General features: G+C 46.9%; 1 protein-coding gene across 8 annotated transcripts; it reads left to right on the top strand.

Moving 5' to 3' along the window:
* The first annotated feature begins 812 nt into the window (after positions 1-812).
* Positions 813-15,321, top strand: arhgap45b (Rho GTPase activating protein 45b). 8 transcript variants are annotated; one of them, XM_086115762.1, is made up of 24 exons: positions 813-1,103; positions 2,320-2,560; positions 2,943-3,131; positions 4,319-4,459; positions 4,684-4,768; positions 5,588-5,660; positions 5,752-5,821; positions 6,264-6,395; positions 7,155-7,216; positions 7,306-7,416; positions 7,504-7,584; positions 7,659-7,823; positions 8,618-8,755; positions 8,839-9,035; positions 9,103-9,197; positions 9,505-9,591; positions 9,689-9,790; positions 10,780-10,943; positions 11,027-11,215; positions 11,855-11,992; positions 12,107-12,360; positions 12,438-12,675; positions 14,018-14,114; positions 14,775-15,321. In XM_086115762.1, exons 1-24 carry the CDS (start codon positions 828-830, stop codon positions 15,101-15,103), a joined length of 3,654 nt encoding a protein of 1,217 aa, XP_085971888.1. In that variant the 5' UTR covers positions 813-827; the 3' UTR covers positions 15,104-15,321. The 8 variants fall into 8 exon arrangements, with proteins under 8 accessions (XP_085971888.1, XP_085971886.1, XP_085971883.1 ...); XM_086115760.1 differs by having other exon boundaries at positions 9,686-9,790; XM_086115757.1 differs by having other exon boundaries at positions 9,505-9,612; positions 9,686-9,790.
* The last annotated feature ends 142 nt before the right edge of the window (positions 15,322-15,463 follow it).

Below are 15,463 nucleotides of genomic sequence, written 5' to 3'. Positions count from 1 at the left end.
TTAAAGTGGTTTGGGTAAAATTATTCCACGCTCAAGCTACGGCTTGCGGACCGCTGAGAGCCCGACAAGAAGGTAGAACAGCGATGAGCATTATGATACCATTAAAAAAAACTATGTGATGAATATCAAAAAAATAGTGTAGTAGAAATAAATGGTTTGAAACTACTGAAAATAAAATAATCAGGCGGATTTTATCCCGTGAAATTGCCCTCATAATGTGAAGGGTTACCTGATGGGTAAAGGCTAACCCTGATGATAACTGATCGGAAGGCCGCGGTTATACAATGCAAAGTTCAATCGTCTATCGGTCACGCACAAGTCGAGTGTGATCCTCACATTCGTTAAATCATTCGATACATAAATAAATAAAAATAGGGGTCTAACTTACATCATGGCGCAGGTGAGACGAGCGGGCGGAAGAATACACTGAAAAACACTTGACGTGCATGCACACGTGTGCTTTGATGACTTGATAGCGTTGGAACTAAGTGCTCGTTATATCTCAGTCGAGATGTTCCTTTAAAGTTGGGCCTTCGTTTGTTGTACTTTTATGTCTCGGGGGGCGGGGGGGACTGACAACGTTCAGACTGGGACACGCGTTGAAGGTGGTCTAATTTGATAAACGTAGTACCTTTCCGGGCCGGGCCGGGCCGGGCCGGGCCGGGCCGGGCCGGGCCGGGCCGGGCCGGGCCGGGCCGGGCCGGGCCGGGCCGGGCCGGGCCGGGCCGGGCCGGGCCGGGCCGGGCCGGGCCGGGCCGCCCCCCCCCCCCCCCCCTTGAGGAAGCAGGCGGCGCGGAAGCTGGTCGTCAGTGAGCCTGCGCGGCTCAATGTACCACGGCGTGAGGAAGCCGACGGCTCACAGACACCCTCCGTGGACCCGGACGGATGTCTGCGACGCCTCCCCGCTGAGCAGCGAGAGCGGCGGCACAACACCCAAGTGGAGAGTGGGGGGGTGGGTGGGGGGTCTGTACGTCAAACTCAAAGGGATCAGCATGGAAGGCCGAGGGACCCTCAAGATGTTCGCCCGCAAGAAGCGGGAACTGATCAAGACGCCGTCCATCTCCAAGAAGAGTCGAAGCGGAAGCCCCGGTCCGCCCAATTCGGTGAGAGACACGCTCGCTTTTGATGGGGCTTGCTTGATTGGGAAGCCAGTCAAACCGTCAAGTTCCCTGCTGTACGTGCGTGCGTCTTCTTTATTTTTTGAGAGTGCGTGTACTTGTGTGAGTGTGTGTGTGCGCGCGCGCGTGCTTTGGAGTTCTGTGTGTGGAGTTCTGGCGTTTTCCAAGTGTATGTGTGTGAAGTTTGTTCTGGAGTTGTAATGGGTGCGTGTATTTTTTTTTTTTTGGAAACGTGTGTACGTCCCTGCTTTATATATATTTTGTTTGAGTTCATGCTTCTGTTAGTGTGTGTTTGTGTGTGCTCGTGTATGTAATTTGAAGTCCTATTTTTATTGTATATGTTTTTACACTTTCTATTGGAGTGTTGGCGTTAGCGTGAATTTCCCTTGGAGTTAGAGAGTGATTGTGTGCGCGCGCTCGCGCAAAATCATCACTTCCTTTGTGTTTGTGTATGATGGGTGCTCATGTCAGCCATTTTATGACTGAATATATGCGGGGTACACACATAAGCCTTTTGTATACGTGAGTCACTCATGTCAAGAGAAGTCACATTAGTTTGTGATTGGTATTGAACAAACAGTACCATTTTCCATGTCAAAATGCCATACACCACATCAAAGTTTGTGCGCAGTATGAGCGAATGAACCAAAATCTCCTTCACAGTTGTGCCACGTCTTGGTGTTAGTGTTTGATTGAGTGAACACATCCCTTCCGGGAGGCGCGCACTGATGAAACTGTCACTTTCGGTGTGCCTGTGTGGTGTCAGATAACATTCAGTCCAAGAGAAGGAGCTCAGAGGCCATTGATGAGATATATTGCAAGTCAGGCTGTAGTGTAATGTAGTGTTGTCTGAGTGTGTTCATGATAGGTAGTTGGGATGTGGCTACTGGTTCCTTGAGGTTGTATGGCCATGCTGAAGCGGGGGCGCAAACGTATCTACAAGCCATATTCCATCAGTTTGAGGGCTAAGAACGTGGACGGTAATGGCAAAGAGCGACTGGACGTGTGGCTCAAACAGGTAAGTATAGAAATACGATCAAGTGATGGACGTCGTCTTCTCGGCAAGCTGTATTTGTTCGCATCTCTGCCGCGCCCTCAAAATCAGGAAGTGCTGCCGTGCGGGATCTTGTGAAAGTCTCTTCACAACAGCATGACAAAAAGAGAAGCCATTTTGAGCGTTCCTCTTATGTGTCCCTCCCAGCTGTCCATCCTACAGGAGCAGCCTCGGAAGGATGGCGGTGACGCCACCCTCTCCTCTTCACCCACGTATTCCTCCTCATCCTCATCCATGTTCACGCCATCCTCCGCCGGACTCCAGGACCCATCTCTGTCCTGCCCGGGAACACCGAGCCCACAGCACTTCAAGTTGCCACCGGGCGCCCCGACCTCCACCGCCACCCTGAGGCGGCCGACCACCCTGAGCCGACACGCCAGCGCTGCAGGTGAGACAACACGGGAAATTTCACAGAGGTTCCACAAAACAAAAACGTATCAAAAAAGTGAATCAACATCCCATTTTTATACTGAATAAAAATTGCGCACACACACATCTAAAACATTGTGCAAAACATTTTCAATAGCTACAATGGAAAGTATATACATGAAGCTGTAATTTGTTTTTTTCTCTTAAACAAAACCACTTGTATATCTTATCCTACCCATCTTCATTTTGTACACCCCCCTTTTTTAATCTGGAAATTTAATCCTTTGAGAGTTGGATTAAGGCTCGTAAATCCCCACTCAAGGCCCAGGGACAAAATGCATGGCCTATTACCGCCTAAGCAATTTGCCCCCCCCCCCCCCATCCCCCACCCTCCTACCCAGGTTTGACTCTCCAGTCGTGGGTATTCACCAAAGGCCAGGCTAAAGGAGCCATGACCCCAACGGCGCCGTCATCTGAAGGTCCCGAGCCCGCCGCCATCGAGGTGGAGGACATCCCGGCCCTGCTCAGGGACGTGGCGCGCTTTGCCGAAGCTGTGGAGAAGCTGAAGGATGTGGTGGTGCTGGCTGAAGGTAGCTGAATTCAAATACCCGCTACCTATTTTTTCTTTCCTGGTACACACATAAAGATAATGGGGCTGTTGTTGACCCGATTTTTGCCCCCGATTTTGTTTTTATTAAAGTTGTATACCCCCGACGGTAAGAGGTGGTATTTTTCCAACGCAAGCATTTCTTTCCGACATTCTTACCAGTCCAGAGTGGACCTCACCTGTCGCCGCAAGTCAGCGGCAATAGGCTGCAGGTCCTCATGAGAACAAGCGGTGTAGAAAAATCAATGCATGGATGTTTTTCAAAGGGTTCAAATCATATTTAAAATGCCTCTTTCCATGCAGCTTTTTTTTTTTAACTCCAAAATGAAGGCTCACATTTCCTAAGGGGACTCAAAATAGCCAACCGGCCATACCGAAAGCCACCTGCGACACACGTGTACGCTTGGCCTGCGTTTGTGTGTCATCGCGAGTTTCATGTTCTCTCGTTCTTTTAAAACAGGAAGCTACAGTAGGTATCACTCTCCAGGCCGCACTTCCTCCTCCGAAAGGAAGGCCACATCTGCTGACTGTAATGTCGTTGGAGTGTTGCTTGACATAAAGCAACTTAATGAAAATCTACAAGGCAGCATGTTGTGCGGCATTGCCTAACTTAAGGGGGTGTGGGGGGAGTCCACTTCCTGTTGGACAACACTCTTGAGGTCACTGTGTTCTTATCATCATGGATACGAACAGGCGCCACCGAGGATGCTTTTGTGACATGTGATGTCATCCAATTGTTGTCGTCCGTATTCGAAGCCAAGAGGAAATCAGTCCCCAAAAAGTCCAATTCAATTTAGACGTTGATATGAATCTAACTTAAGATCACTTTAACATTCCAGTGGGGCAGAAGAACACAAGGCCTCTGTCACAAATACGTTTTCAGAACACGGACGATAGCCAAATATTTTCCCGGTTGCGTCATTCACACTTGATCGGTTGGCAGGCGCGCCAGAGACTCCACAAACAAACTGTTGTAAAGTCAACATTATATATGATTTGGGATCGTGATTGTAACCCACAAATGCCAAACGTATGGCACCTAGCCTACGCGAGAAGCTAACATAGCAAGCAATGAGCAAACTGGCTCAAAGTTGCTCGGTACCCACTCTCGCTAACAAGAAGTGTGAATGAAAACAAGTCAATTTAGCTCCCCCCCCCGTTGACACGCAGGTACGGAGAATCAGCGGCCCGTCGCCCACGAGTGCTTGGGGGAGGTTCTACGCGTGTTGCGGCAGGTCATCAATACGTACCCCTTCCTCAACACGGTGGAGATCCTCACCGCCGCTGGGAAACTCATAGCCAAAGTCAAAGGTGAGTCACACGGGATCGGTGATTTGTTGCTCTGGTTGTTCTGAACTCTTGTTTCCACTCGACACACCGTTTACGGCATAGGGTCAAGAATATAGCAAAGAATTAGGCATAGACTGATTGCATAAGGGCACAATATGGGAGTCGAGTAAAAGGATGACAATACTTTTTTTTTTTTTTTAAATCGCAAGACACAGAATACAATTCATGACTAAACACCTTTTCAGGCTTCCACTATGAGGCGTGCAATGACTCGGACAAAAAGGACTTTGAGAAAGCCATTGAGACCATCGCTGTGGCCTTCAGCAGCAAGTGAGTCGCATGGATTGCTTAAAAACAGAAGTTGTGCGTTCGAAATTGTGTGTGTATGGAAACCTGGAGAGAAGTGCGTAAATGGTGACACATTTGCAAGAGGCTGAGCACGAAAACAGGAAGTGGTTTTTGTTTTCTTGTACGCCGTGGCACAAAATGGCTGGCGGTGAAGACGAAAAAAACATGCGTTCTTTACAGTATATTTTGGATGATTAGGGTGCAAATGATACAAAGCAGCTATGCTGCATTTGAGGTTTTTTTTTTTTCATTTGTCTTCTGTAAAAGTGACCATTGTGGAGCGTTTCTTTGCGTAGGAGGTGGTCACATGTCTGTTTCAACTGTCAAGAGAACAGCAAGGGGAAGTGAGCTGTCACAGTTGAAATGTCTGACAGCTCCGTTTCCTCATCCACTCGGCTTCTGTCGGCAGCGAGATGAACTTAACACTCCTTGAAAAATCCGACACACACCACTGCCTCAATCGTTCCAATCACAATGAGTTGCATGAAATGTCGTTTGCACCTGACAACTTGAAATTAAAATAAAATAAAAAATGGGTTAATTTGTCTCCTGAAAAAAATATATAGTGTTAAGAGAAAGCAGTCATCATGTTAGGAAAGTTAGCAGGAAAAGGTTTTAATGTTGCAAAAGGGTCACAATATTCTTACAAAACACCTGTAATGTTGCGCAAATAGTTTGTTAGTTGTGCGTGAGATTTTAATTTTAATTTGACGTGCTTTAGTGAAAAGAAAAAAAGTTTTGAGAACATTCGACATGCACAATGTGGTTTAAGGTCAGCGTGTATTTTGTACTTGCGTCCAGTGTGTCTGAGCTGCTGATGGGCGAGGTGGACAGCAGCACGCTGCTCTCATTGTTGCCCACGGAGAAGAGCCGGGTGAGCGTCTCGCCCGTTCTCCTCCTTTCAGCCGCGCTATTGATTGGTCACGATTGGTCGTAGCATTACATGTTTTGTTTGCCTTGCGCAGTCCATGGAGAACTTGTATGGCGCTGCAGGTCAGGACAGCGGTCAGCTGGGGAGCAACTCAGACGACATGGGTAGGCGGTCTCATCTTGCACTTTCGCTTTATTATTATTATTTTCTTTTAAGCGACATGAAGAATGGTATAAGAATAGCATTTTCATTGCTGTCTTGTGCGGTTGCTTCTGCAATGTTTCATTTTAGTTCCTGTACTTTTCAGACGGTAAGACAGAACTTTGTCATGCTTGGAACGCCGTGGCTTTAAAATCGGCGTGTTGTTGTTAGATTTTTTTTTTTTTACTGGAGACCCTTATTGATAGACGGTTTCAGTCCGTCCTCATGCTGAATATTCATGTCGGTCATGTTTAATTCAGTAGGAGGCTCTGGTGACAAAATCTCTGAGCAAAACTGTCCGCATGCGAAAATTGAACACGACAAGAAATCCGTTTGTGCCTGCGTGTTCTCGTTTTTCCCACCTCGTAACGTATGAATCTCAATATTTTTTTCCCCAATCGGCAGGCAACATGGAGGGGGCGGACGTGATCTTGCAGCGCAGTGAGGGCGGCGTTGACTCGGCTCTGCAGTACGCCAAAACCATCGCCAAGTACATGAAGGATATCATCAGTTATGTGGAGAAGAGAACCTCACTGGGTACGTTGTGGTTGCTCTGCTACGTTGGCTGTAAGTCAACATCGAAGAGCTTTTGCCTTGCTGGTTTTGACTTTGCCAAATGTGCAGTCTTAGCCTGCGTTCGCAATTGGAAAATAGAACAAAGCCTAAAACAGTCAAAATGTTTTCAGGAATGGGTGTCGTGTGAGAGGAAATTTATTATTATAAGAAAGAAAATAGCCTAACAGGAGAAGTAATTATGTTCAAGTTAAATCGTGTCAATCAGAAGGAAAACATTTTTTACTTGTACTTTTGCAATAATCAAGATGGAATGTTTCTGGAATAAAATAAATGTTAAAAGGATACTGCTGCAATGTGAAGATTTTAATGTTGCAAAAAAAGTTGCCTTTATAATAAAATGGTTCAACTGGGGAAAAAAATTGAAAGGGTAGAAAATAAATCATAAAATTAGGTGAGATAAGTTGCAACGGTCAAGAAAACATCTAAGCGTTAGTATTCAATGATTGGAGGAAAAAATACAAGGATAGTCAGATTATGGGAATAAAATCCTTAAATTTGCAGGTGATTTTTTTTTCTCATTAGGATAAAGCAAAAATGTTAAAACAAAAAAGTTGTAGATTTATGACAAAAGAAACTTTCCAAGAAAAATGATAAAGAATAAAGATGCAATGAAACATTATAGTCATGGCTTCAGAAATTGAGAGGGGCATGGGGGGGAGATGCCTGAACGCACACTGCAACCATGGTCCCATATAACCACTTGTGTCTGTCTTCCACCAGAGATGGAATTCTCCAAAGGTCTTCAGAGATTATACCAGTCCTGCAAACACAGCATAACACACGTGAGCCGCATTTTTGGAGAACACGTATCCTTTCTTGTCCGGCCCGATGCAGCCAATGACACTAGCGTTATTTTTTTTTCCCCCTGCAGCCCCACATGCCCCTCTTCTCCATCTACTCTCTCGCTTTGGAGCAGGACCAGGAACAAAGCGTCGGCCTCCAGCAGGCCAGCGCCACCCTGCACAACCAGACTTTTATCCAGGTTACTCCCATTTGTGTGAGACGACTTTTTCCGTCATGAACAGCAGCACGTGAACACGTCCACATACGTGTGTGTGTTTGTGTGCAGCCGCTGGTGCTGCGCAAGCAAGAGCATGAGAAGCGCCGGAAGGAAATCAAGGATCACTGGGTCCGAGCAAAGAGAAAACTGGTCCGTCTCCGAACACGACCGTGCGCGCAAGCGATTCGGGTCTTGAGAGTGAGATGAGCCGCTTCTCCCGACAGATGGACTGCGAGGCCAACCTGCGCAAGGCCAAGCAAGCCTACATGGCGCGCTGCGAGGACTACAAGGCCAAAGCGGCCGCCAGCCGAGCCGAGGAGGAGGGGGCGGGAGCCACCGCCAAGTCCTTGGACAAGAAGAAGCGGTTGGAGGAAGAGGCTCGCAACAAGGTGCTCCCTCCTCGCGACTCCATGTAGTATTAAAAAGAAATGTTGCTAAAATAAGAAGAAATAAATAAATATGAACTAGGTTGATGTGAAGATAATTATTATCATGCTGCAAGAAAAACGGTATTATATATTTCAATTCAAATCAATTGCATTTTTATTCCCGCAAAATTTAAGAGAACGTTTAGAAAAGTTGGAATGTTCAGAAAAAAAGGGTCGTCCTTATGTCATGAGAATGGTCCTTTGTTACCAGAAAAAGAGGACGTAAAGTTAAGAGAAAACAGTCATGATTTGAGAATGAAGTAAAAGCAGCTGGGAATTTCTTTTAATCTCTCGAGTTTGGACAACCATCCATTCATCCATTTTTGGAACCGCTTTATCCTCACACGGGTCGCGTGGCGGGGGGGGGGGGGGGTGCTGGAGCCTATCCCAGCTGTCTTCCGGCAGTAGGTGGGGGGCACCCTGAACCAGTTGCCAGCCAATCGTAGGGCACACATAGATGAACAACCATCCATGCTCACAATCACACGTAGGGACAGTTTCAAGTGTTCCATTAGCCTGCCATGCAGTTTTATGGAATGTGGGAGGAAACCGGAGTACCCGGAGAAAACCCACGCAGGCACGAGGAGAACATGCAAACTCCACACATGAAGCCCGGATCTGGGATTGAACCCACGACCTCTGCAGTATTAGGTCAATACGCTAACCACTGCTGCACCATGCCGCCCTGAGTTTGGACAACCTTGGATCGTAAACACAGTTTTGATGAGGTCCTTGGTGTCTATTTTGATTCGTAGGCGGATGAGGCGGAGGCAACGTACAGAACGTGCATCGCCGACGCCACGGTTCAGATGATGGAGCTGGAGCACACCAAAGTCACGGTGCTGAGGCAGCTGCAGGACCTCATCAAACAGAGCGACCAGACACTGCGCTCGGTTCGACGCCAAACACGAATGCCTTCTCTTCAACGTCTTTCCGCCGACCTTCGCTTCACCGTCGTTTCCTTTGCAACCTCCAGGCCACCATCTCGTACTACCAGTCCATGCACATGCAGACGGTGGCGCTACCCGTCTGTTACCAGACTTTGTGCGAGAGCAGCAAGCTGTACGACCCGGGCCAACAGTACACCGCCCACGTGCGAGACTTGCAGCTGCCGGACCAGCCCGCCGTCTGCTACGCGTTCGAGCCCTTCACCCCTTCCGGCACGACCTCGCAGTAAGGAAGAGCGTTTTCGTAATGGTGCGGTGACACTTTTAATGTATCGCGTGTTGAATGAATGCAGCACCGTCCTCAGAACGAGAAACGACAGCTTTGACGCAGAGCAGACGAGCCAGGCAGACAACCCCGCCGCAGGAGTGGAAACGGACCGTCATGCCAGTGAGTCATGCCTAGAAATAAAATTCTAGACCAGCATGTTAAATGTAAAGGCTGAAAGACCATCACCACGCCAAAGTTCCTGGAACAACGGTTTCACATCATCAAAAATTTAAGATCCACGCAACTGTAGTCAATTTGCTGGATGTGGCCGTTGGAGGAAAATCGAAAAATTGAAGAGACATAACATACGATTGGTTAAAAAAAAAAAAAAGCCCAGAACAACCTCCCAAAAAAACTGAAGGTGAACTCCAATGCCAATTGCACCATACCATCGTCGTTTGACACGACTGTATGATTTGGTATGCAGGGCAGGGTCACAAGTCGTGGGGCTCCACAGTGAGTGATGACAGCATGGGAGCAGACGGCACCCTGGAGTCTCCAATCGCCAGCACAAGTGCGCCGATCACAGTTTTTGGTTTGTTTGGGTTTTTTTTTTTCCCCCCTCCCCTCTGGGAAACATTTTTACACTTGTCATCCTTACACGTCAGCAGCCGACATCGGCAAAATGACCCGGACGTCATCCACCGGAACGGTCTCGTCCGCAGAGGACACGGATGAAAAAGATGGCAACGTGACCTCATTTGAGACGCCAAGTAAGACTTTTAGTTTAGTTCTTGCCATGTTATTTATATTAGCTTTGTTTGTCACTTGGGCAGTACACACACAAGAAATCCACTTCCCTGTTCGCTGTGAAGTAAATATAGATTGTACACACATATTGTGTTTTACAACGTTACATGACCATATTTATCATTTCAAAATGGCCATTGGATAAAATTGCAGGGCTAGTTGTAAAAACGTATGAGCAGCCTGCACCTCGCTGCTCCATTGAGTGTCAGCCTCGCCTTTCAATATATCCGCACTTTCCTCATGAATATTGCCCACGTCCCATTTCTGTCGCAACGCACGTCATTGTTGACTGCCACCATCTATTTGTGGATTAATAAGTCATACAATGCAACATATTTTAATGGTGAGCCGCCGCGATCCAGGCTGGCATCGTTCATATCGCTTGGAGTCCATACATCATATCGCCATGTAATTTATTAATTCCACTGCCATCACGTCTGAGGTTGAATGGTTAACTTTTGTTGATGGCTGGCAGTAGGTTCTAAAAGAATAAATAAAAACTTTTCGCATCCTTTTGGATTGATATTTAGTTTTTTCTTGAAAATAAATAAATAAATAAAATAATCATAGTTTTCAGAGATCATAGTAACATTATCGAAATATCTGGCAAAACTATAAGTTATTCAATTTGGGCCATAATACATAAAAATTGCATGTACAGTACTCCTCCATTTACAGGTTCGTGCTCCAAAAGCCGATTGTGTTGAAACCAATAGTCCCATGTCTTACAGATTTTTTTTTTTTTTTTATAAGTCACCTGAGAACCAACTGCTTACGTCATGATTACGGAATGCCAAGTTGCTGTGCGAAACTTGACATAGTTTTGACATGATCTGCTTTGCCTAGCTTTGTGTGAAATGTAAAGGTGGATGAATGAAGGTAACACTTGGCATACTTGAGGCCGTCAGGTATAAATAAGACCTTTTACCGAGTGTCTTTGGTTCTTCCGCAGGCATGAACGGCATGGACCCCGACGTGGTGGTCTCCACCAGACCTTTCCGCAGCATGGGCTTGTCCAAAGCCGCCCAAACGCACCGCCTGCGGAAGCTGCGCACTCCAGCTAAATGCCGCGAGTGCGACAGCTACGTGTACTTCCAGGGCGCCGAGTGCGAAGAGGTGAGGAGTCTCTCCCCCCCACCCGAAGCCCCTCAAACTAAAAAGTCATTCCTCAGGCGGGCTCGTCCTCGTTGTGTCCGTAGTGTTTCCTGGCTTGTCACAAACGCTGCCTGGAGACGTTGGCCATCCAGTGCGGCCACAAGAAGCTGCGGGGCCGTCTGCAGCTCTTCGGGAGGGAATTCTCTCAGGTGGCCAGCTGCGCCAGCGACGGCATCCCTTTCATCATCACCAAGTGCATCTCTGAGATCGAGAGGCGGGCGCTGAAGATGAAGGTTTAGGCTCCATAATTTGCTATCTGCTTATGGTCGCTTTCTAAAACAAATAGGCACGCCAATTTGCGGGGGGGGGGGACTCATTCTCATTGCCGTTTTCAAACGGGCTGTACTTTTTCATTTACTGTACGTGTTAAAACTGTAAGCCATTTCTGCATTTATCCCCCCCACCCCCTCCGGAAAATATTTCAAATTTTAAGAGTTAAAATGGCTTGAAAAATCCTTCGGAGATCTGGATAAGATGAAAGATAAGTCAATCTTGTAAGAAGGAACCACCACCACAAAAGCAGTTTACACAGTGGTTGTTCTCAACGAACACTGATGAGGGCTTCTCTTTGAGACCTACATAGGTTACGCGACCACTGTCTTCACGAAACATGGACTGTGCTTTATCTGACTACCATTGTTTGTGTCTTAACACAGAAAGATTGCATAACTTTGGCATCCCCTGCTTTAATCACAATCAAACCCCCCCCCCCCCCCCCACCCCATCCGCAAGCATACTCAACAGTCTAATCAGCCATTAGTCCGTGTTAACCAAGTCACGCGGGAGATGTAGTTAGCACTTTGTCCCTCTGTCTATGAGAAGTGCCACATGAATCAAACACTTCTGCTGACTTGCGCTATGCTGGCTCGCAGGGCATCTACCGGGTGAACGGCGTGAAGACGCGTGTGGAGAAGCTGTGTCAGGCCTTCGAGAACGGCAAGGAACTCGTGGAGCTGTCGCAGTGTTCCCCGCACGACATCAGCAACGTGCTCAAGCTCTACCTGCGACAAGTCAGTCTTGCTTCGCTTACAGTTTAAGAACCCCCCCCCCACCTCCCCAAAAAAAGACAAAGTAAAATGAGGCTGCTAAATTACTGATTAATTTCCTTCTTGTATGCTATCCAGTTACCAGAACCCATCCTGCCGTTCCACATTTACAACAATCTGGTGGGTTTGGCCAAGGAGAGCGTGCAGGCAGACGCTGACCCCGATGAGCCCGGCGGCCCCCCCGCAGTGGGCAGGGGGGCTCAGCTGGTGGACCTGGGCCCCGAAACTGAGCCGGAGACATTGGTGCTGGTCGACAAGCTGAGGGAGCTTCTGAAGGAGCTGCCCAAAGTCAACATGGCCACCCTGCGATACCTGATTCGCCATCTTCGGCGGTACGTAGGAGAATGCTACGGCTTCCGTCGGGTCGTGTGGAGACGCCCACCGTGACGCGCGCTCTCGCATCTCTTAGGATCGCCGAGCTGGAGGAGGAGAACAAGATGAGTCCCAATAATTTGGGGATCGTGTTCGGGCCGTCGCTGATGCGTCCTCGTCCCACGGGGGCGACCATTTCGCTCTCGTCTCTGGTGGACTACCCCCACCAGGCCCGTGTGGTGGAGGCCCTCATCGTCTTCTATGCATCCATCTTTCAATCAAAGAGCTCCCACTGCCACAAGACCTGCCGCTCTGCCTCCACCTCTGCTCGCCTGGTGAGCTTCTACCGCTAGTATTTAACTCATTCATTCCCAAAGACGTTTTCAAACGTCTTTTCAGACTTGATCTAGAATTGGGTGGTACTGAATGAGAGCTCTGAGCAAGAAAGACGCCTTCTCATTAAGGCCACTCCTATCCTGTCTGGAAGAAATCAAAACCTGGATGGCACAAAATCTCTTGAGATTCAATGAAAAGAAGACAGAGGTGATATTGTTTAAATCCAGCTTCTTTCACCTTAGACAGCTGGCCAAAATAAAACCTCTCCTCTCACATGAACACTTTGAGACAGTAATTCATGCCTTTGTCACATCCCGGCTCGATTACTGCAATGCCCTTTACTTTGGAGTCAGCCAGTCCTCCATTAAGCGCCTTCAGCTGGTCCAGAATGCCGCTGCTCGCCTCTTGACTGGTACTCGTAAGAGGGAGCACATAACTCCTAGTCTGGCATCCCTTCACTGGCTCCCCATTCATTTTAGAGTTATTTTCAAGATCCTCTTATTTGTTTTCAAATCTCTGAATAATGATAATAATAATACATTTTATTTATAAGCGCCTTTCAAGACACCCAAGGACACTTTACAGTAACAAAAAACACAAAACAATACTCGCGCCACCTTACCTCGCTGAGCTCATCCGCCCCTACACACCTGCCCGGCGCCTCAGGTCTGTGGACCAGACATTACTAGAAGTACCAAGAACTCAACTGAGGCTCAGAGGGGATCGAGCCTTTTCTGTTGCTGGTCCCTCTCTCTGGAATGACCTCCCACTGAACATTCGACAAGCCTCCTCGCTGCCCATCTTCAAAACCCTCCTCAAAACTCACTTGTATTCTTTGGCATTCGACTCAGCATGACTTAGATTTGTTCTTGGTTTTACTGTTTGGTGCTTTCTACCGCCTTTATTACCGATTTGTCTTACTATTTATTGTGCATGTTAAATTGCTCCATGTACAGCACTTTGTATGCAGCGATGGCTGTTTGAAAGTGCTCTATAAATACTGTTGACTTGACTCTATGATTACAATTTACTGAACAGTGACATATCAGGTATCTATTAAATGTGTATCAGTGAGGAGGCTTTTATCTCTACAAATGCGACCATATTTGTTATCTATTTATGCTTAACCACAGGTGCTTCTTACTACATTTGTACAAATTATTTTTGTTTTTGTACAAATTTCCATTAACTGAACTGGGAGAAATGTCTTAGGAAAGAATGATTTTATTTTTTGTATTTTGGAATTTACTCAAGTACCAGGCTTTATATATATATATATATCCAGTATATATAATATATTTTTTTACTTTTTGATGACATTTGTTTGTGCTGATGGTTTAGGTCGAGGATGTAACCAGCAGTTCTGCTGACGGCGAGGAGGACACAGGCCCGCACAGAAAGAGCAAATCGGAGTCGGACAAAATGGACGAAGGCTGCGGTGAGTTTTGTTTTGTAAATTTTTCCAAATTCAGCGCACAGTGTCGGTTTTAGAACAATGATACTACTCAAAGGGACATAACTTCTTAATTAAACATGCACCCAGTTGTTGGTTTTCATTTTTGGTGTTGCACTGCAAGGTTAGATTGTGCTCTGTGGCTTGACTTGCTCATTTTCATTCAACGAACTGCATCAGGCGTGTAATAAGATAACTTTTATTCGTCCCACACTGGGGAAATTTGCGGTCTACAGCAGCAAGATTTGGGGGGCGGGGGGGTTAAAGTGTTTCATTGCACAAAATAAATGTTTCAGAAAGTGCAATATAAAATAAAGCATTTGCAGAATAAATATAATAATAATAAATAGCAATAGCATAGAAAACACAGCGTAAGGTGGCTGTGTTATTTACAATGGTTACAGGTTTTCACGCATGACTGCATATGAAGTCCCTCACACCAGTGGCCATTCAGCTCTGTTGTCAAGTTAGCCTGACATACGCTTATGGCATCAACACAAAATACAACAAACCTTACTAAGGCATTGCTTAGTATCTACTTGGATGCAGAATGGCTTAAGGGGTGCAGGTGCCCCTGCAAACCTCCCTAGAAACAGTGCTGTCGGCGTGACGTGACACAGTAACTCGACACGGGTACCTCCTCAGGCTCAATGGGCTCCAGCGAGCAGCTCCCCGACTCGGACTCGGAGCAGGATGAGAGCGCCAAGCCAGGAGGCGCGGAGGTGGCCGATGAAGACGAGCAGTTGAACTACCAGGACAGCCTGGAGCTGGACGGGACTCCGCCCCCTCCCAACGATGACGCAAACTGTGTCGAGGGCAGTCTGATCGCATCTCTGGCCGAGCTGAACGTCAACCAGTCCAACAATTACTACTGCTGCTCACCATCGCGTGGTTCCAGAGTCCTGCAAGCACGCCTGCGTAGCAAGAAGATGGCACTCAGCAGAAACCGAGCAAAAGGGCCCGAATTTGTCTAATGATCACTTTAAAGCTCTTTGATGGTTCGCTTCTTTCCAGCTTTTGGCAGCGCTCAGCTTTTCTTACTGGACTTAATTGGCATACAGTCCCAAGTGTTTTTATTGCCTTCAAAGTGCTGCTGGTTTTATTTCAGCACTTTCTTTTCTTTGTTTGTTTTGTCATTATTTCAAATTGTTATTGCATTGTTTTAATAAAATAAGACATTTATATAAATATATTTGAGTGTGGCTCGTGCATGCTCATCAACTTGAGGGCATTCTCTGGTTTGCGATATGAAGGAAAAACTACGTACTTGGTGCAACAGAATTAGAAAAGTTTTGTGGCTTTTTTTTTTTCTTCACGGTTCAGTTTGTCCACAT

This window comes from Hippocampus guttulatus, chromosome 7 (genome assembly GCF_054856545.1).
Source record: "Hippocampus guttulatus isolate MCC_2025c chromosome 7, RoL_Hgut_1.0, whole genome shotgun sequence".
Lineage (NCBI taxonomy): Eukaryota > Metazoa > Chordata > Actinopteri > Syngnathiformes > Syngnathidae > Hippocampus > Hippocampus guttulatus.
The sequence above is the reverse complement of the archived record's forward strand: the minus strand, read 5'-3'. Positions and strand labels throughout refer to the sequence as shown.

Bases quoted from the DNA above. Each gene is read 5' to 3' on its own strand.
- arhgap45b (XM_086115755.1), top strand. From the start codon at position 828: ATGTACCACGGCGTGAGGAAGCCGACGGCTCACAGACACCCTCCGTGG. The intron at 2,561-2,942 runs GTGAGACAACAC...CCTCCTACCCAG, and splicing joins CCGACACGCCAGCGCTGCAG to GTTTGACTCTCCAGTCGTGG. The intron at 12,361-12,437 runs GTACGTAGGAGA...CGCATCTCTTAG, and splicing joins CTGATTCGCCATCTTCGGCG to GATCGCCGAGCTGGAGGAGG.